This window comes from Sebastes umbrosus, chromosome 14 (assembly GCF_015220745.1).
Source record: "Sebastes umbrosus isolate fSebUmb1 chromosome 14, fSebUmb1.pri, whole genome shotgun sequence".
Lineage (NCBI taxonomy): Eukaryota > Metazoa > Chordata > Actinopteri > Perciformes > Sebastidae > Sebastes > Sebastes umbrosus.
In genome coordinates this window covers 12,709,744-12,732,302 of record NC_051282.1, presented here as the reverse complement: position 1 = coordinate 12,732,302, position 22,559 = coordinate 12,709,744, and the positions used below count along the sequence as shown (strand labels likewise).

At 39.7% G+C, this 22,559-nt stretch overlaps 1 protein-coding gene across 1 annotated transcript in view; it reads left to right on the top strand.

The window, feature by feature from the left end:
* LOC119502212 (microtubule-associated serine/threonine-protein kinase 1-like) overlaps positions 1-22,559 on the top strand; it is a 56,293-nt gene that overhangs the window by 24,345 nt on the left and 9,389 nt on the right. Inside the window, 16 exon segments of the mRNA XM_037793038.1 lie at positions 2,507-2,601; positions 4,078-4,153; positions 6,242-6,314; positions 9,073-9,233; positions 9,750-9,825; positions 10,629-10,838; positions 12,073-12,174; positions 15,165-15,297; positions 15,380-15,447; positions 17,074-17,150; positions 17,258-17,466; positions 18,960-19,098; positions 19,246-19,378; positions 21,155-21,320; positions 21,431-21,532; positions 22,413-22,535. Coding sequence (XP_037648966.1) covers positions 2,507-2,601; positions 4,078-4,153; positions 6,242-6,314; positions 9,073-9,233; positions 9,750-9,825; positions 10,629-10,838; positions 12,073-12,174; positions 15,165-15,297; positions 15,380-15,447; positions 17,074-17,150; positions 17,258-17,466; positions 18,960-19,098; positions 19,246-19,378; positions 21,155-21,320; positions 21,431-21,532; positions 22,413-22,535 — 1,943 coding nt within the window.

Sequence of the window (22,559 nt, the reverse complement as noted above, 5' to 3'; positions counted from 1 at the left end):
AGACTGAAGGTAGGATTCAATTACAAGTCACATTTTACTATTTGAAGGGTCAAACACTATTTTGTATATTTTGGTGGCAGTTATACATACAGTATGTATGTATATGAACACATAGCTCTATATGATTGAGGAATATAAATGGCAGTAGAAAATGACTACATTTACATGCACATAATATTCAGTTTTTTGCCCTTATTCCAAAAAAGATAATATTCCTACTAAGCTGTTTACATGGCTAATATTCCTGTTTATATGCAGCTGCGCATACTCCGATTAACATAACTGGTGGCCTCCCTCTTTCATTCCTTCAACCACCTTCTTGAAAAGGTTGACGTTGTGATATTTGCACATATCCCAAAAAAACTGTTATCCAAGTCTTTCATAATGTTTAAAAGTAGGTGTGTTTCTCCTTTCGACCAGAAATGTGAACTTTTCTTTTGGTCATGCATCGCTGCAAACTGTCGGCTAGCTGGTTTGTGTACAACGCACAGAGCTGGCCGCAAACAGGCAAGAGGTTGTGTGTCGCAAACTGCCATAAAAACCCCAATTGAGACTCATATTCTGAATGCGCTGTATACATGTCCAAAGAATGCTCCTAAACCAGAAAAATATCGGCATATCCCGCGTTTTAATCAGAAAGTGGTCTATTTGGAATAAGGCCTAAATCAGATTATTCAAACGGAATATGCTGTTTACATGACCCGTATCTAGAGCTTTCCCGAATACCATTTTTTAGGCTTCTAAGCTTCGGTGAGAAATATTGGAAGGTATTCGAAACTTCGGAACAGTGCCGCTGCCGCACTACTGTACACCTTTACACACAACAAACAGCGATATCCGTCTGAGAATAACTAATTATAATTAATGTTGAATAGGAATAATGTTGTGGGATTATTCCTTATTTCATGGGCTATTTGGGGATTTATACTTTATTATTACATACTTATACTTTATATAAAAAAAAGCAAAAAACTAAGCATTCACATACTGATTAGGAGGTTGATTACCATGGCAACAGTAGAAGCTTCGGAGCAATCGGGTCAGCCCTCCCTGTATCAAATTCACAATATTGTCATATTCGGAATAGTAGTAGAATATTAGTGTGCATGTAAACGTAGTCATTGTAACATAAACAGACACAGATCTCCCCTACGATGCAGGAATGAAAATGTGTGATTTCTTAAATCCCCTAGTTGACAGCTTGTCGTGGTGGCTCAGTGCTGTCCAGCAAGTAACGATGGCAGGTGTTAACATGGCCACAATCAATGTGTGTCCACCTACATCCACGGGATGGAAGAAGAGAGATCTGTACAAGTGAAGCTGCAGTGTGCTCTGTTGAAATTCTTCTGCTTAACTAGACCGACCTTGATTTCTTTTTTCTGAACTGGTTTATTGTGCAATATTAGTCATTTAAATTCCTTGTGGGATCAGTCATTAATTCAATCGTTGTGTGAATTACTACACATCCAGATGTGAAGCAGAAAGCATATTCATGTTAGAGGTATTTGTATAAAACAGTGCATCTTCTGCCTCTCAGTGTCTCCCAGTGTGCATCTTCAGCTCAGTGTGTTGATCCCATCTCAGTCAGCTCACGTCTTTACACTGCATGTGTCAATGAAGGTGTGAGTGTGTGGGTATGGTAGGTTGACACGTCCTGCTCACATGTGAACCCATGTGACCGTGGCTGAAAAGAGGGGAGAGAGAGAGAGAGAGAGAGAGAGAGAGAGAGAGAGAGAGAGAGAGAGAGAGGGGAAGGCGAAGACAAAGACGAGGTGGTGCCTCTTTGCATTTTGTTTGTTCTCTCCTCTTTTGTTCCCAGTTGTTTTTTCATTTGCATTCATGTACCACCACCTTGGAAACCAGCGCACGTTGTGCCGTGCATATTTTGAAAAGCCTTGGCATTAAATTGCACTGTTGCTGTGTGAGCGTTCTAACAAAATACAGGGGATCGCGCACAAAAAGCAAAGGAAATACAAAAAGCTTGCTCAATTTATTACATAATGGTGTGTGAGTTGGATACAGTAATATTGTGTATGCAGCATGAATGTGTTGAGTCCACAGGCAGATTTGAGATGACTCAGTGTGGTAGTGACTGCTATTAAGCACCCAAAACATAATTAAGTGAGGTCATGGAAAAGTGGATGTTTCCATTTGTTAGCATCCTCATCCGTCCTGTCTCTTCTCCCTGGCTATTCGCCACTATTCCCTCTAACTTTGCCTCCCTCTCATCTTGTTCCACACTATCTCTCCTCATTTCTTATCTGGGCTGAGAGGAGGCAGACAGGGATGGATGACTGAGGAAATTGAATTCTCTTCTTATCGCTGTTGTGCTCCTGCAGTGAGCCGGGCATTTGCACATGTCTGCTTCTTCTGCACCTATGCGTGCAGCTACAGTGTGCACATATCCATGCATGAAGATACAGCACACAAACACAACTCTGCAGCGGTAACTTCGACGCTGTGATTGCAGTCATGTTTACATGCATGTCTCTCTTTTTCTTTACAGTTGCCGTACAAGCAACAGGAAAAGTCTGATCCTGACCACCACCTCTCCCACGCTGCCTCGCCCACACTCCCCTCTTCCCCTCCCTGGACACCTCGGTACGTAGAGTAACACACACACACACACATCACACCTCAGCTGTGACCTTGTCTTCGGCATTTGTTGATGGGAGACTGGCTGAATTTTTGAATCACTTGGAGTCTAAAATATTTATTAAAGAAAGCAGGGCAGTCAATCAATTTAAATATTTAATTGCAATTAATCACATGATTGTCCATAGTTCATAGCAATTTTTTTACCTGTTCAAAATGTACCTTAAAGGGAGATTTGTCAAGTATTTAATACGCTTATCAACATGGGAGTGGGCAAATACAGTATGCTTTAAGTAAATATATGTATATATTTATTAACGGAAATTAATTAACAACACAAAACAATTACAAATATTGTCCAGAAACCCTCACAAAACAGCTGTCAGTGTGTCAGTGTGCTGACTTGACTATGACTTGCCCCAAACTGCATGTGATTATCATAAAGTGGGCATGTCTGTAAAGGGGAGACTCGTGGGTACCGATAGAACCCATTTTCATTCACGTATCTTGAGGTCAGAGGTCAAGGCACCCCTTTGAAAATGGCCATGCCAGTTTTTCCTTGCTAAAATGTTGCGTAAGTTTGGTGCGTTATTTTGCCTCCTTCACAAAAAGATAGTATGACATGGTTGGTACCAATAGATTCTTTAGGTTTTCTAGTCTCATATGATACCTCTCTAGCTTTGACTGAGCCAGCTACAACCTAAAAATCGCAAGTTGTGTTAATGCGTTAAAGAAATTAGTGGCATTAAAACAAATACGCGTTAAGGCGTTATTATCGCGTTAACTTTGACAGCCCTAAAAGAAAGATATTTCTTTCCCAGAATAACAATCAGTTTTCGTTGGACTATGAAGCCTATTGTAAAAAACATATATAATAATATATAAATTATATCGTGATAATTTAAATGAATTAATCTGAAAACTTTTCACGGACCCCTGGCAAAGTGCCACGGACCCCTAGGGGGTCCCTGGACCCCACTTAGAGAACCACTGGTGTAGATTATACATCGTCTTTGCTCTGGCTGCTCCCTTTAATTATTCATTCATCTATGAAATAGCCCCTAATCAAATCTCTCAGTCCAGTACTCAAAACACCCACATTACTGTCCACAGAACAAGGCAGAATAAATAAAAACTAAGCAAAGCATTCATCAGTCAGAAAATCAATGATAGGCCTTTATGATTTGGAAAAAAAATCTAAATCAATTTCACACCCTTTTACCCCCCAAACCATACCCAGTGATTATGAAAAGTCACACTGTCGTATTGAACCACAGAACCAGAGGCAGCTTTAGCGCTTACACTTCACAGGGAAAACGAGGACAACGTGGTGAGAAGGTTTAAAATGTGCTCTGATTTCCTGAGGTCATTTGGTCATAGAATAAAAAGGCTTCATTGCTCTTTGTCACATCTTCTTTTCCCACATTTGTGTCTCCATCTGTTGTGTCTCATCCTCTGTGTATGTCTTTGTCGTCCCACCAGGAAGCAGCCCTCTGGACAGCCCACGAAACTTCTCTCCCAGCAACCCGGCACACTTCTCGTTCGCCTCCTCCAGAAGGTCAGTGCTTTATATCACATATGTTGATCACATACTCTCGCTTGTTTTTTGTGCCAGAGATGTGAGAGGGACAAAACAGCGAGGGGAGACAGACAGAAGTCAAGTCAGCGTGAGACAAAGGGAGGGGAGGAGGGAGAACAAGTGTGCATCAGAGAGGAGAGGAGGTGTGGATCTGTTGTTGTGCGAGGTCTAACACATCCTGGGGAGCAGGGAGCCTCCCGCTGCACTCGCAGGTTCTCGCAGTGTGACGGGCTGACTCATGTTATGTATGACGGGGCCAAGCCATTATGTTCACAGCTGCTCTGGTGACACGGTGTGTGTGGACGGGTGGCCATGAATATGTGCATCTGTTCCTATGAATGTGGTTTTCATTTGAGTTTATAGTAGAAGGTATGGTAACACTTTATAATAACCATCATTTAGAAATGGTTAAATTGACAGTTAATTTAACTTAGTTAATAGTTATTTTACTGTTAACAAACAATGAAATGATAAATAATAATGTTATAATTATAATGCTATAATTTATGTTATTTTATCATTAGTTTGTGTAATAGGAAATAATTAGTTTATAAATTCTATATTGTATCATAGCTGATGAGAGACAAAGACAATTCAATTCTGAATAAATTAGTAAACTATCTTTTAACAGTTTATTGTTGCACACATTATAACATTTTATATACTGTATTAAGTATATGTTAGTGATAACCAAATGATTTGTAAACCTTTAAGAAATTGTTTGTAAAACATCTATAAACATTACATCGACAGATGGACCAGAAACCAATTATTAACCATCGACAAAGTGTTAACTATCCATCTAAATAATGTTTATAGATGCTTTATAAAGTATTTATTAACCATTTAACAATGTAATATAATCATGAGTTGCATCTTTGTAATAGCCATCCAAATAATGTCTATAGATGGTTTACAAAACAATTATTAACCATTAACAAAGTGTTACAAACATCTATCTATGTAATGTTTATATATATTTTACAAACAGTTTCTTTAAGGTTTACAAATAATATTCAAATACTTATGTATGTAGTATATAAAACGTTATAATGTGTGCAACAATCAACTGTTACAATAACATAAATTTTAGCATTACTAATAATTAGTATACATTATTAATTATCATTGTGTTGTTTGTTAACAGTAAAATAATTATTAACTAAGTTTAATTGAATATCAATTTGTCCTTTATAAATGATGGTTATTTACCGAAGAGATTTATGTATATTTATAATATATTACAAACATGCCTGTTCATGCCTTCATGAATACACTATAGAACCCCGTCCACATACTTCTGTGTGCTTGTGGCTGTTTTTTATGGTTTAGTTGAAGGCACCTTAATCTGAATTAAGCAAAATCCTAATGCTACAGCATACAATGATATGACAGGTCCATAAAGAAATGGCTTTCCCAGTTTAGTGTGGAAGAACTTGACTGGCCTGCACCTAACCTCAACCCCATTCAACACATTTTGGATAAACTGTCACAAGCCAGGTCTTATGTAGCCGACCTCACTAATGCTCTTGTGGCTTTTCGAGGCCCTTATACCATGTTTAAGGAAGCCAAAGGGACCTCAGTAGTGTGCACTAAAGTAGCATAAACATGGGCGACACTTCACTCTCATGCGTTCTATAGGCAGAGATGTACAGTATGTGAAGAGTGCCAATTAGACTGTTATACCTCTGTCTCTCCTCAGTCAGACACAGTGTTGGGAGAGTAAATCCTCTGTCCTCATTTATCAAATCCGTCTGCCTGCCTGTCACTGTGCGACCGAGGCACACAGAAGCACAATGAATGACTCTTCTCACTGAGAAAGGCCCCTGGGACAGACTAAATGTGTTATAAGTCATTGGTCTGCCGAATTACATTTGTTTTTTAGTGCAGCTGAAATTGATATTTTGTAAAAAGGTTTTCAGGGTTTTGTCTTACAGTCAATTATATTATTTCACAGGTAACAAAAATAATATTTTCTCAAGCGCTGGATAGCTTATATGATTTCGATTTTATCATTAACTGCAAGCATCAGATTTTTAATCGATGTAACATGTGTGTTCTCTGCAGAGCGGACGGACGACGATGGTCTTTAGCATCTCTGCCCTCTTCTGGATATGGCACCAACACTCCCAGCTCAACGGTAAATAACTTCATCTTACTTGCGCCCCAGCGGTAGTTATGCAACTAAACTGAAGTAACTCAACAGAGAAATATAAATTATGATTTGATCAAGAAATATATCCACATTATGTGTTAAGGAGAAAAAAATAAACAGACACAAAGATTTGCAAATTGCTGTGATTCTGATCTTTAACATTACTATATTTGCAATAAATTGCCTATTAACCTGATCCGTTGAAAGTGCATGGAAACTAGAAATTGTTAACTAAATGTAATGAAACCGTTAAAATAGTTAAACATTGTGAAACAGTTAAAATAGTAAGCTTAAAGTAACAAAACAGTTAAAATAGGGTAGTTAGCTAAAGGTAATGAAACCATTAAAATAGTTAGCTAAATGTAATGAAACAGTTAAAGTAGTTAGATAAAAGTAAAGAAACAGTTGAAATAGTAATCTAAAAGAAACATAAATGGCTGAAGCTTCTAGCTTCTGCAGTGAAGTGTCAGTAGTACGAATAGCTACAAATTTGAATTTAAACTTTGACAATTCAGTTGTTGTGACAATATCCACTTTTATTGGTAATTTTGAATAACATCCAGTTTATAATCCATTCATAGAACATATTTGGAGCATGTCTGATGGCGTTGGTGAAGGAGTATTGAGCTCATCTGACTGGGGTATGCTTCATACATGAAAGTTTGGGAACCACTGACATAAATTACTGCAATTAGCAGAGATGTAATCTCGGCCTAGGGCCTCCATCGTTGTTGTTTAAAGCAAGCTTCATCATCAGTCTTCAAATCTTTCATTCACACAATACATTTAAACTTGATCCACCTCCAGCATGTTGTCACTTCTATTTTTCTCCTTTGTGTCTTTTGGCGTGTCTTGTTGCGTAACAGCAACGTCAGAGGCCTGGTTGCTCCTCTCCATCTGGCTGCGGATGGAGGGAAGAGGACAGGAGGGGAAAGGGATGAGTGCCTAGCCGGTGGGATAAGAGGAAGATGAGAGACGTGGGGTAGAGAGGAGAAACTGGCATGAGATAGAGCGCATTCTGCTCCAATTTGACCATAGTTTAAATATAACCAGATACTATTAGTAGAAGCAAAAATATATTTTATTGAAATGTCTGCTCCTCAGTTCACTGCTCCATATAAAGTAATAATCACTGTATGATACCGTCCGTGGTTTCATGAATGGTGAAGATAGCTACTCTACCAGGTTCTTCCCCTAAAGTAAGAGATTGACATTTTGGGAAATATGCTTATTTGCTTTCTTGCCAACAGTTAGATGAGAAGATTGATAACACTCTCATACGGTAAATATGAATACTGCCAGCAGCCTGTTAGCTTAGCTTTGCATAAAGACTGGAAACGGGAAAACAGCGAGCCTGGTATGGAGGACGGAACGTGCCAATATCACAAATAAATAAATAGATGAATAAATGACTCCATAAATAAATAAATATGTCATTAAATGTAGCAAAAATAATATTAAAAATAAATGGAGCCATTAATTATTGATAAAACGTGAATGCTATGAAAAATAAATGCAAAATAAATAAATAAATGTAAAATGAATATACATGAATAAATAGAAGGGAAAATTAAACAGAAGAGTAAATAAATAAGGGAATTAATACAAAGATGAATAAATAAAGAAGCAAATTAAAACAGAAATATCAATTTATGTAACATTTTATCAATTAATTAATGGCTACATTTATTCTTTGATATTTTGCTACATTTAATGATGACATTTGTTTATTTCTTAATTGAGTCATTTAATGATTTATTCATTTATCTTTGATTTTGGCAGGTTCCATCCTCCATGGCCTGGAACATAACTCCTCATAAAAACCACAGCGTGTTGTTTTTTCTGTGTGGGAAAATCATCAAAAACATAACCCTGTCTGTCTACTCAGAAATTAAATGAAAGTTTGTGAAATTATGATAATTAACAGTAAAATTGCACCAATAATTGTAACTGCATAACCCAGTGAAAGCTTGCATGCTTGACTGCAAAATGACATTCATTTGAACCACTTTGTGTGCTGGTCACAATAGCTACTGTAGAACGCCACCTACAGAAACTCTTAACTTGAACAGAAAATAAAAGATGTCACAGACCTGATGATGCTTTCTGTGAAAAGCAGGTGCAATCACGCTACAGCCAGGAGAAACAAACCAAGACCAAGAGTAGGACATGCATGAAACAGGGCAAAGAAAAATTGAGTGTCCACTCTTGTTCCATCCATCCACCCTTTTAAGACTGACCGTTTTCAATTAGTCTGTCACCTGTGATTGATCAGTGATCGATCTTTTGGTTAGCAAAGTAAGTGGAGGAGGTCCAGGTCTCATCACTCCGATGAAGGCAAATGAGGAGGCGAGACGAGGTCCGTGTGTGAGACAGATTGATGGGTCTGACCCAAGGCTCATTGGACTTCATTAACATTTCAATTCTTAGCTTGTCATCTGTGGTGTCCACCACAAGGTATGCAAATTACTGTAATAATTGATCTATTAGTTGCTTCAGTTGGACGCAGATTAATAAGGGGGCAGTTGTTGGACATCATATGCTGGAGTTTTGTCAGTTTGTTGTTTGTTGAAGTTTCTGGCACTTTTTCTCCAACTCTAATATTCTTGTTTCCCTTCTTCGCCCTCTGCTTCCCGCCCTCTCCCTCGCCCTCCTAATCCTCTCCCCGCCCTCGCCTGCTTCCTCTTCCTCCTCCACCCTTTGCTCTTGCCTCCCCCTTCCTCTTCCTCTTCCCTCGCCCCAGTCCTCCAGCTCCTCGCAGGAGCGGCTGCACCAGCTGCCCTTCCAGCCGACCATGGATGAGCTCCACTTCTTATCCAAGCACTTTGGCAGCACCGAGAGCATCACGGATGATGATGGGGGCCGCTGCTCTCCCCACATGCGCCCACGCTCCCGCAGTCTCAGGTCAGCAGCAGCAGCACCACCACCACCACCACCACCACCCATGAGATTAAACAGCAGCTTCAGCTGTCCAAAAGCACTATCCTCTTTTAAAAGGGACTCTCTCCAAGCAGATTTAAAGGGGTTGCCCATTCGTGATCTGGTTATTGCTTTTATATAACCTCCTGGTTTTCCTGTTTTAAAGCTAACATGTCAAGACAAGGTCATCATTAAAATGACCCTATGTAATTAAGAAAAATGCCACAGCCTCCTTGGTTTGGTATGACTAGTAACTCATAGTACCAGTAGCATGAATGTGGATTAATGTTAGCAAACTTTATAGATATTGCCCTGTTGGGAATGGGAATGGGAACGTGACATCACCGGCAGCAAGTCGGACATTTTTGGAGGATAAAGTTGCATAGTCTCACTTTCATGATGAGCTTGTCTTGATATACATGAAATACTAACTCATTTTAAGTACTAATCAAATCTTGCACGTAGCTCAAACATGTTCTTTATTTCTGTTTTTCCCCGCAGCCCAGGACGTTCCCACTCCTGCTACGATAATGAGATAGTCATGATGAACCATGTGTACAAAGAGCGCTTTCCAAAGGTGAGACGCACACACAAACACAAAGCTGCTTCGTGATAAACATCAAATTCCATAAAAATACAGCGAGCAAATCCTTAAGCCCACAGAGCATTAAACCAATCTTTCAAGCCACAATAACCTTCTAATCCTATTTAGGCAGCGCTCATATTTTAGAGAAATAAAAGGGGGATATAATTTATGATAGAGCGTGTTCAGAGATTTGTGTTTAACAAATACACAGTAAACACAGTCATAACCAAGACACAGTAAAAATAAAAGGAGCCATGGGGGCTGCTAAACCAGAGCAAACAAGATTATGTGGCACTGCCAAGTCGCGATACGTTTACCCTGTCAGAGAGAATATTAAGTTTAGTCACTGCACTTAGAAATCCTGCCACAGCTATGAACGGTTAAATAAAAGAGACTTTCTCTTTTGCCTCATTTTTCTTCCTTTCACTCTCTTGGCGGAGTGAGCTGGGTATCAAAAGGAAATGGGCTGACAGCTTCCACTGAGATAAGAATCGAGCCTTAGGAAAGTGGGCATTATAGTCTGGAGTTCATTCGAGGTAAAAGCTCTCTGGGCTTGTTCTCACACAAGTCAAATGGAAAAAATGACTCTGCATTGAAGTCAGTGTAAAGCAGCAGCATCACGCTGTCTGTCTCAAATGAAATTGCTTTCTGAACTTCCTGTCACATACCTCTGGGTCTTCTAAAGAAATCGTTTTCTAAACTTAATCTGTGTCGCTTCTACTTCCACTCCCCATTCTTTCTCTCTGCCCTAACATATTGCTCCCTCATGCTCCCCACTTCTCGTCCTCCACCAGGCCACAGCGCAGATGGAGGGGAGGCTGGCCGAGTTCATCCAGGCTTGGTCTCCTGAAAACGTTCTTCCGCTGGCCGACGGAGTCCTCAGCTTCATTCACCACCAGATAGCTGAGCTGTCCAGAGACTGCCTGGCCAAATCCCACGAGGGCCTCATCACATCTGTGTACTTCTTTGAGCTGCAGGAGAACCTGGAGAAGCTTCTTCAGGATGTGAGTTAGAAAAGATATAAAGCCAACGAACTCATGTAAGAGCAATAAAGACCTGACCGCCCCTACTAAGCTCTCTGCATCAGAGCTTCGTATCAAACCCATAGTACACGTTTGTATAAAATATGGACGTAGTCTACGTGACGTTACCCATAGTTTTCTGAAGAGAATTGTCCCCCGTACAGTTGCAATGAACGGGGAAATTAGCTAGCCACCAAAACCTATTTTTTGTACCAGGACTTGACTCACTTTTGGAGCCAGCCTCAAGTGGCCATTTGGGGAACTGCAGTTTTTGTCACTTCTGCATTGGCTCCATTTCTCAGCACCTGAGGTTGACGATTGGTCAGGCCTCATTAACTTTTGGATACCGACTAAAATTTGCCTAAAATATAGAAAGCTGTCAAGTATAAAAACATAACAAAATTACAGTTATGAAGAGAAAAAAATCGTTATCTGCACTTTTAATGAATGTAGGTGTTTACAGCTTGTTGTGGTCGACAAATCTATTAAGGTTTATAAAAATTTGCCACCAATTTTAACATTTGAGAACATTGGTTTTCTCTGTTAATTCAGTATTTTTCAACCTGCACCCTATTTCGCCATGTTTCCTTGTCTAAGTGACTAATAGGGATAACATTTTTGAAAAGTTACCCCTTTAAGGTAGGGAATCAAAAAATATAAAATGTAGGTGTTGGTAGAAAAACTCAGGTATCATATTGGTACTAGCATTAAAAAGCTTCAAATGACACCCCTGGGTAAATTAAAGCAAAGCAGACACAGAAACAAAAAGATCTATCCTCTGCTGAATGAGGTGATGCGATGCTGTGGAAGGTTATCGACGGATAGATTTAGCTCAAATCTCCTAATTTCATTCAAACTTGTGATGCCTTTAGTGAGAGGCGAGATTGAAACGGCTGAGGTAAATGGAGGCTAATTGTGCTCAGAGCAGATAACAGGTATCAGGCAATTTCATCACCAACCTCATTTCGGCGGCTTGATTAGATCGCTGTGATTACTCTGGGTTGCCTGGTTTGGGTTCGATTGTATCAGCTGTGTTTTTCACGATCACATTTTCTCAAATGTCAGAGCTTTCTTTAAGCTTTCGTCACTCTGTGTGTCTTTTGGCGTTATTGAGTGTCCGTATATTAGTGTTGTGTGGGATTTTACTGTGTCAGATAGGAATGTTAATCTTCTCTCTTTCTGTCTCCCTGTCTGTCTGTGTGTCTCTCTCTGTCAGGCCTTTGAGCGTTCGGAGAGCTCCGAGGTAGCCTTCGTCACAGAGTTGGCGAAGAAGCTTCTCATCATCATCTCCCGACCGGCCAGGCTTCTGGAGTGTCTGGTAAGATAACATCCCATCCTACTGCCATGTTCACAATCCTCGTCCAGCCCCGCCCTTCCATGGCAGAACATTTCACAGTTCACGTCCCTCTTGTGACTTGAGACAAATTGATTTCCGTTAGATAAACACGGGCACAGATACTCATTTGTTAGCCCATTAAAAGCATTTAAGCTCTCTGATGTATCACACAGCGGGGGCAGAAAATCAAAACAAGCAAACGCTGAAGTAAAAGAGCCGGTCCAGTCTGTCTGGACAGAGAATACATTTGCATTTAGATTAAAATTTGCCCTGCCACAGAACGACTAATACCAGGCAGCGGCCCCCTGCTGCTGGGCCGCCTTCCAGCCCGACCCAGACAGACCGTGACCATGGTGTCATTTAAAGTTGGAGTGTATGTGTGTGTGTGTGTGTGTGGGGGTCTGTTAAGCTGGTTGTTTTTCTGGGTGTGTGACTGTTTTATAACAGTCTTGTGGCCCACTCGATGAGTCATGCCACAGTTTTTCCGTTTGATTATGAGCGACAGCTGAAACGGCGACATGAAGAATTGATTCATCGATGCGATTCCACCCTCATTCCCTGCATATCGCAGCAGTCGGATCACAGTCTGTGTGATTATTTGAGACATCATTAGTAACCAGGTTTGGATCAGAAGCCAGGAGTTACAGTAGTGCTACAATGGATGAAACCTTCCTCTCTAATACAACATGTCAAGATCAATGTTCAGCCAGGACATGATGTCTTTGGTGGGATTGTCTCTTGACATTCAGGCTCACCTTGTTGTGATATACTGTATTTGTGCCTCATTTCTGAGTAAGCGACGTGGGGATTTTGTGAGCACATAAACATTTTTTGCAAGCGCATAAATTATATTTTGTAGAGGAGTTTATTACCACACAAAAAAATATTTCATTTGAGCAAATAGAGGCGCAATAGCAAACTGTGTCATTCAGTTTTAATACTAGCGAGCATAATGGAGACAAAACAACCAATCAGAAATGTTCTACTCCAACTCTCCAGTAGGCCGTTTTCACACCAGCCATGTTGACATGTCATAGCAGGGTAGACACAGGTGTAATTGATTAAATTAATCATGGTCCCGTTCTATTCAGTATGTCACAGCCATTCCAGTGAGCCAGCATGCACAATACCAGGGTCTTGGCCCACCTAAATGGAACAGAAACATAATTAATGTTAATAATTACTCCTGTGTTTGCCCTGCAATGACTTGTCAAAATGACTGCGGTGAAAAGGGCCTGTTGCCTGAAATTGTGGCACAATGTAACACTCTGTCAGGTGTGTGGGCAAACTTGATGTTACTGTGAAATGGAAGTTAGAGCATCTTCATTTTCCACACTGTGACACATTTTCCACTGGAGTTGAACATGTGGGCATTGTATAGTTACGAGAGGGATTTAAATCAGATCCTTCAGCTTTGATTGGATCACTAAACAGTGGGCGTAGCTGAGCGAATACAGCGTGATACGGAGGAATGTTAACCTCCACCCACACCTCCCTCACCCGCATTGTTAAATCAGTAGGAGGAAAAGAGAAGGATTTTGATATAAAAAATACTCCCAAATTGTTTATTTAAATGGCTTTCTAGTCTGCCAACCACTCAAAGCGCTTTACACTACATGCCAACATTTACCCAATTCACACACACATTCATACACTGATGGCAGAGGCTGCCATGCAAGGTGCCAACCTGCTCATCAGGATCTAATCTAATCATTCAAACACACAAACACTCACCGATGGCACAGCCTTCGGGAGCAATTTGGGGATCAGTATCTTGCCCAAGGACTAGGGCTGTCAAACGATTGAAATATTATTATTATTTTGTATTATTATTATTGTCCATAGTTAATTGCAAATTATCGCAAATTTTTTATCTGTTCAAAATGTACCTTAAAGGGAGATTTGTCAAGTATTCAACACTCTTATCAACATGGGAGTGGACAAATATGCTTTCTTTAGGCAAATATATGTATATATTTATGATTGGAAATCAATTAACGACACAAAACAATGACAAATATTGTCCAGAAACCCTCACAGGTACTGCATTTAACATAAAAAATATACTCAAATCATAACATGGCAAACTCAGGCCCAACAGGCAACAACAGCTGTCAGTGTGTCAGTGTGCTGACTTGAGGGGGAGACTCGTGGGTACCCATAGAACCCATTTTCATTCACATATCTTGAGGTCAGAGATCAAGGGACCCCTGTGAAAATGGCCATGACAGTTTTTCCTCACCAAAATTTAGTGTAAGTTTGGAGCGTTATTCAGCCTGTACACTAAATGTACACCGTTTTTCACTGCATCTTTGCGAGTGCAGGGAATTTGTGAGAGGAATAATGAGTAAAACTGACTGAGAAAGGTTATTAGTATGGATAGTAGCAAGCACGCAATAAGCACATAATACTTTTTTTTGCTAAAGTGAAATTATTCTTTGTGTCATTATGATAATTTCTCTACAAATCATAAATTATGTTTGTGCAAAAATCATTTTCTTTGCTTAAATGTCCTATCACAGGCTCAGAATTATACTTAATTGCTCTATTTCTTCCATCTGCTGCGAGTCTGTTGCTGACACTGTGCTCTGACCAAATGATTTGGGCTGATTTGGGCTGATTTGAATGAATGGTATATGTTTAAACAGAACATTGACCTTGTAAAGTGTAGCTTTCAATGGGACGTCACTCATGAAACAGAGTCCGCAATTTTGTCTTTGGATTTACTCAAGTTTCACCTGAGGCTGACCAGACAGCAGTGATGGTGTCTTCCAGAAACAGATCTTGGAGCTGCTCCAGAGGCAGTGAATCATCAAACAACTTGCTAAAAGCACCCATGGTGGCTTTACTTGGATATTCTTAATATTTTTCTGATTTACATTTAAAACTATCTGGAAGCAATTTAATGGACCAGCTCCAGAAACTTTCCACCTGATAACATCACGTTCAAGTCTTAACTCTCTGGTTTCCAGGAGTTTAACCCCGAGGAGTTCTACCACCTGCTGGAGGCAGCAGAGGACCACGCCAAGGAGGGTCACCTGATGAAAACGGACATCCCTCGTTACATCATCAGCCAGCTGGGAATGACCAGAGACCCTATTGAAGGTGAGTGTACAACACACCGATTTAACTTGTCGGAAAATAAATGAACTGACAGCTGATTTAACTGACATGTTTTTGTCATCAGAGATGGTAAACCTCGATAGTTACGACAGCGAGGGACCGCTGACACCTGAAACAGATGACTCGACGGAGGTGAGATCCGAGACTAATCCTCAATAATGTGGTCATTTCTCCAACGCTCAATCCATCCCCACATTCATCAACCCTTTTTATGCCTCTGCGATGGCGACAGCCTCGGTCAGTTGGCGGAGGCGTACAATCCCAGGGCGGAAATTGTAATTTATTTTCGCGGAGCGACAGTATAACGTCTGGCCTGCCAATGTCCTGGTTGCTCTCACTGGAAATGTCTGCTTCATCTGCTAATGACTTGGCATATACATACATATCGTTTAGCTAAATTATGCTGAAGTATAAAAAAAACAGGATACCCCCCCTTCTTGTATCTCTGGGCCATCCCTCTAGCGTTAGGCAAGTTTCCAACTGCCAAAATTAAAGGAACAGTGTGTAACATTTATTGGCATAAATGGAATAAAATATGAATAAGTATGTTTTCTTTAGTGTATAATCACCTGAAAATAGTTGTTTTTTCATTCCGGTTTGTTGTTTTTTATCGTCGTTATTGTTATCTTATGGCGAATTCACACCAAGAGAGACGAAAACTTTTCGCGTGGCGCGATTACATAGAAAGTCAATGCAAAGAGGCGAATAGACGGATATACGTTATGCTAATGGGATGAATGACACGACACGAACATGCAAAATTTGCGTATTCAGCCTATCACCATTGAGATTCTCCTCCTGTCATCACTGACATCTTGACGTTGTTGAATCAGAAATGAAGGACAAAAATATTGTAGCTGTCTGTGGACACCCAGAGTTACAATAGTACATCATATCTGTACAGAGACCGGACGAATCTGTGTATAAATGTATGTGTATAAACCACAGACTGTCTATGGTATAAACAACAATGTCGCTGCATGACTTTATGTTGAGTGTGAATGGGACAGCAGCAAAGCCTGGCACTGATCGATCCGAACTCCATTCAGAAAACAAGCATTTTAAAAGTCGTTTGCTTGTCGTATCGCAGACAGACCTGACAACGCATAAATTCAGGCTTTTTACAAATCTGCATTATTATGTAGTTATTTCGGCATCCTTTTTATCTGTTTATTGCAATTAAATTACAGCACATTCTGTTTATTTTGGGTTCATACTGCAGTAGGGACCTGTGGCTCGCTAGACAGTATAATGATACTAGCGGTCCAACTCACACGAGTAAAGCAAGGTGAAATTCGCTTCGCTCTGGGTGTAAATGCAAAGTTAGAATGAGCCGTTTGTATCTACATAGGGAGCGGGTCCTCTTCACGGAGCTGGCTGCCATGTTTCTTCAGTAGCTCAGAACGGAGAAACCAAACACTGACTCTAGATAGGGCCATTTGCGTTGGCCACCGTAGTTCTCCTACACGCTTGGTAGAGGGGAGAAGTTTCAGTTGGTTGCAGTCTGCAACCTCACCGCTAGATGCGCGCCAAATCCTACACACTGCACCTTTAAGCTAAATAGGCAAAAAACATTACATGAGAGGGAGGGGGGGTATAGTCCAGAACTATTTGAATGTGCATCACCAAAGTTGCAGTGGCAAAAGTGATTTTCTTGACACCTGTTAAGAGACAATATTAAAGATTTATGTCATGTTGGTTTGTTCGATTTCACACTGGATCATATTTAATTACAGTATTGTGATTTTTGATCCACAGGGTAAGATCAGAGCAATGAAACCTCCAGAAGAAGCAGACTTCCAGACCATCAAGCTGATCAGTAATGGAGCGTACGGGTGAGTAGAGCATTAGGACGTACTAACATCACATCTGTAAGTCAGGCATGCAGTATGATGACACTAATCAAAAATAACGTGTGCCTCTTTGTGTGTGTGTGTACTAGCGCTGTGTACCTGGTGCGTCATCTGGAGACACGCCAGCGATTTGCAATGAAGAAGATCAATAAGCAAAACCTGATCCTGAGGAACCAGATCCAGCAGGCCTTTGTAGAGAGAGACATCCTCACCTTCGCAGAGAATCCCTTTGTCGTATCCATGTTCTGTTCCTTCGAAACCCGCCGGCACCTCTGCATGGTCATGGAGTACGTAGAAGGTGAGAATGCCCACGTCTACACCTCCAGTTATTCTATGTAAGGTTATGTTCCTTATCATGATATTACCATTTCAACTTCTGCGCATTTAGCTTTGATTTTTTGAGTAAGTGTAAGTAAGACTTATGGTTTGTCCCAAATCCACTCGACATACTAATTCTGAGCAGGGTTTTAAGTAGTGAGGTCTCACTGGACAAAAGACAAAATGACGCATGCTCAAAGCAGACAGTAGGTTTTCTAAATACAGTTGTTTTTTGAGTGTGCTGTTGACGTACGCTATAGTCCCACAATGCAATGAGGAAAAAGAAAGGAAATGGAAGTGAAATCAAATAAATTGCGGCTTGTGATGAAATAGCTCCAGAGAGATCTTGGAAAACAATAAATAAGCATCACATTTGAAGACAGACATGTTACTGTTGGCATTCCTAATTTTCAGTTTTATATCTGTTTATTGGGATTTTGCAAACTGATTATATCACAATATTATTTAAGCTTGCAACTTTTGAAATAACACCCACATCCCCTTCAATCGTACAGAAAGTTTGACAAAATAGGGACGGCAATGTAAAGAAAGATACAAATAATAATAATAATAATAATAACACAAAGGTGATGATGACAATAGTGACAATCCACTAAACCAACCGTAGCAAAATTATAAATTAATAGAATAGTAGTTTTGATAAAATATTAGTTTTGATAATAATAAACACATCAGAGAAACACAATTAAAGAATGTATTGGAAACTTATAATAAAAGAAATAACATAAAATAGGAATAATAACAATAAGAATAATAAATAGTAATGATAAAATATAAAGACATATTTTTATAATTATAATAAAATAGTAATAATAAAAATATAAAGAAATATTTTATAATTATAATAAAATAGTAATAATAAAAATATAAAGAAATATTTTATAATTATAATAAAATAGTAATAATAAAAATATAAAGAAATATTTTATAATTATAATAAAATAGTAATAATAAAATATAAAGAAATATTTTTTAGGATTATAATAAAAGTAGTATTGATAAAAATATAAAGAAAATATTTTTTAGAAATATAAAGAAATGAAAAAAGAAATTTGACTCTGAATTATGATGTTGCATGTATTGCATAATTTCCTGTTAGTATAAAACGGATGAAGTCTGTTGATTTTGTTCTATACTAACTGCTACAACAGTATGCTATGACAATCAGTATGTAGAACATACGGTATAGAATTAGTATGTAGTGTATGGATGTGGGGCATGAAAGCCCGAAAGCTTGAAACCTTATATATACTGTAATATATTATGCAGAATGACTCACGTCAGCATGGTCATCATGATCTACAGAATTCAAGTCACAGAGAGTTCTGTTGTTGCTCATCGTCCTAAATGGAAACTAAACTGGTGGTCTGGGACACGAGGTACCAGGAGACATTTCGTGGTAATTGCTAATGTCAGCAGCAAGACTAATCGAATAATGAATTGTGCTGGCAGGTGGAGACTGTGCCACTCTGCTGAAGAACATCGGGGCTCTGCCTGTGGAGATGGCGCGCATGTACTTTGCAGAGACCGTCCTTGCACTGGAGTACTTACACAACTATGGCATTGTGCACCGTGACCTCAAGCCTGACAAGTAAGACGGAGTTAGTTTTCATCAAAACCGTTGCTAAGAGACGATGCAAATTATGATCACTAGACACTTGCTATTTGATTGCAGTTTCAAAAGAGTGTAAATAAAGCTTGTATGGCTTGAACTTAACTTTGCTGTTTCCACTCTCAGCCTCCTGATTACCTCAATGGGCCACATCAAGCTCACAGACTTCGGCCTTTCTAAGATGGGTCTGATGAGTCTGACCACCAACTTATATGAAGGACACATAGAGAAGGATACCCGGGAGTTCTTGGATAAACAGGTATGACAGAGTAAACAAATGACTGCTGTATACTCAAATCCCAATCCATTTGAATTAACTCCTACAAGGAGCCTAAGTTTGCATAGACAATTTATTGAAGTAATTTAAATGTACTTACACTTTTATTTTAAGTTGCTACTGGTAACATTGATAACATTCAGCCACTAGATGTCACATTCTCCCTCCCCCTTTCCATTGCATTCACTTCACAACAAGTGGTTGCCAGTTCATTGCAAAACCTGCATTTTTATGGTTGAGTAGAGTGAGACTCTACAGTGATGGATCTTTCGATGTAGAGTAATGAAGTCATTTTGCAACATGTGGCTATACATTAGCTATAGATTTAGGTTACTGTGCAGTGGTTCATGACGTAATGTAATCTATGGTAATTTTAGGATATGGCTATCTAGTTTTAGGTAACGTTTAGCCTGTCATCTAAGCAGTGGTATAGTGCGGGGTGTACTTAGGCAGGGTTGGAAATTAGTCAGCCATCAGCCAAATGCTGGTAAAATATGCAAGAAGCTGTTAGATTTGCTTCACTAACCAGCCAAAAAGGATAATTGTAATCTATTGAATGGCTTCTGGCTCATTTTCTGCAATAATCCAAAACCCAATGGAAAAATCCCGATGGCATTTTGTCGAGGGAAACAGGGCGATGCTAACTTCCGGTTTGGCCTACAAAAATACGTCATCCCTGGAGCACTCTATTCTGCAGCCTGATGGAGACACTAGTGTGTCGGCCAGGCATGGCAGAGGCAGCGTCCTTTTATCGCTGATTGGTACCGGAATGAAGCCGAGCACTTCCCGTCAAACTCAGCCATTTATCCGTTTCTCCTACACTAACTGGTAACTTGATTGCTGACGACACAGAGATACCACGTGATACCAACGCCGTTATACTGTTGGCTCACAAGCCTTGTTAGAAGTGTGAACCGAAAGTCAGATATCTTCGAAAGATAAAAACAAAACATAAATTTTTGACCTGTCAAAACTTTTAAAATGATTAATTAACAATCATAATAATTTTTTTCAGGAAAAGCCATACTTTTATTCGGCACCTTTCTAAAAGCTCTGTGGACGTATTTTAATTTTTTTTTGTCTACATAAAAATGTTGTCAAGAAGACATTCAAATAAGGTGTTTGAATTTCAATTCATTCAACTCATAAAAATGCTCATACTGTATAACTGTAACTGGCTGTATTGCATCATTTGTGTGCCAGCCAGGCATATCTGAAGCATGAAAAACCAGTTGGCAGAACAATAGGCCGGTATTTCCTCACTTATTAGAATCACATTCTCTTTTAGGTGAGGTTTATTTTCTCAAGCCTCTCCTTCAGTGCACATGCTTTGAATCTAAGCCTAATTATTTCTTGCGTGTGCATTATGGCGGCCAGGAATCTGTTAGCATTCAGTGCATACCCATCTGCACATGAAAACCCTCACTGGAGCTTTCATCTCGTCTTTGCATCTCTGAAGGGATCTACTCAGCCAGGCAGAAATATGCATGCCCCATACACATGTGCAACCGTATACTGTACGGTAGAAATACATTGATATGACTAGCTGGTTTAGCATAATCTGATCTGAGTCTACTATCTATTTCAGAACCAACAACCATCAAATTCAAATAATGTGAAGTTGATTTAGATGTTGCAATAAATGTTAGTGGTTATTAGTAGCAAAAGTGCACAAACCTGTAATCGGGACGTGGTTGTGAGGAGTGATAGAATCTAATTAACAACTGAAGAAATAAAGTGTTGCTGTTTTTCCTTCAGGTGTGTGGGACTCCAGAGTACATCGCCCCGGAGGTTATTCTCCGTCAAGGTTATGGGAAGCCAGTGGACTGGTGGGCTATGGGCATCATCCTCTATGAGTTCCTGGTGGGCTGTGTGCCTTTCTTTGGAGACACTCCAGAGGAGCTGTTTGGTCAGGTCATTACAGGTGAGGGATCAGAAGTCTTGAGTGGGACAAGTATTATTAGACACACTTTCCTCACCTCTTCACCAAAAATGTGTTTCCACATGTCCTCCTCTCTCTGCTGTATCCGGTAGATGACATAGTGTGGCCAGAAGGGGATGAAGCTCTCCCTCTTGACGCCCAGCACCTGATCTCCTCCCTTCTGCAGACGAATCCACTGGTTCGACTGGGAACAGGTCAGTCACCTAGATTAGTGGTACCCGACCGAAAGTCACAGTCATTTTTCACTTTTATTCCAGGTGTCTGTTGTGTGTTTTTTTTTTTACTTGGACCTGTGGTCTAATTTGTTTTTCATATAATGGTCAGTGTTAGTGTCGGTGTCAGTGATCCGTGTTTTGGATTGGTCAAGTTTGCATTCGTATTGCCACTTGGAGAGGGAGAGGCTGGAAGTTTCAACCATTTATCTTTTATTTTTAGCTGATTAATTCAACCATCTATTTTTTAATATTAACTAACTATTTAAAACATTTATCTTTTATTATTAGCTAACTTTTTCAACCATTTATCCATTACTCTTAGCTAACTATTTCAACCATTTATTTTTTATTATTAGCTAATTAATTCAACTATTTATTTTTTAATATTAACTAACAATTTCAAACATTTATCTTTTATTATTAGCTAACTTTTTCAACCATGTATCCATTACATTTAACTGTTTAGACTTCTCTGCTCTCTTGCTAACTAGTTTTCATGGACTCTCAATCTCAAAACATGGTGTTCAGGTGTTACAGTTGACTCAATATAACTCAATATGACTCAATATATGTATATTTGTTTTTAAATTAAATCCTGATTTTTCCACAATCTTTTCATATACCTCCAGGCAACTGCAGAGTTACCTCCTGGGGTAGATGTACCCCTGGTTGGGAATCAGTGACCTAGAACACTAACTGTCATCCTGCCTGTAGCTTCACAGATTTGGTTTACCCAAATAAGTCAACTTGTGTCTGAGTCAAAGTGCCTCTGCTTGCTTTAAGGCAGCAGTTCTTACCTGTCTGTCTTTGTCTCCCCGTCTCTCTCCTGTCCCCTCCCCTCCCATCCTCTGCCCTCTAGGTGGTGCTTTTGAAGTGAGGCAGCACTCATTCTTCACAGAAGTGAACTGGAACAGCCTGCTGAGACAGAAGGCAGAGTTCATTCCTCACCTAGAGTCCGAGGAAGACACCAGTTATTTTGACAGTAAGTCTACTGCTGGGGATTCCA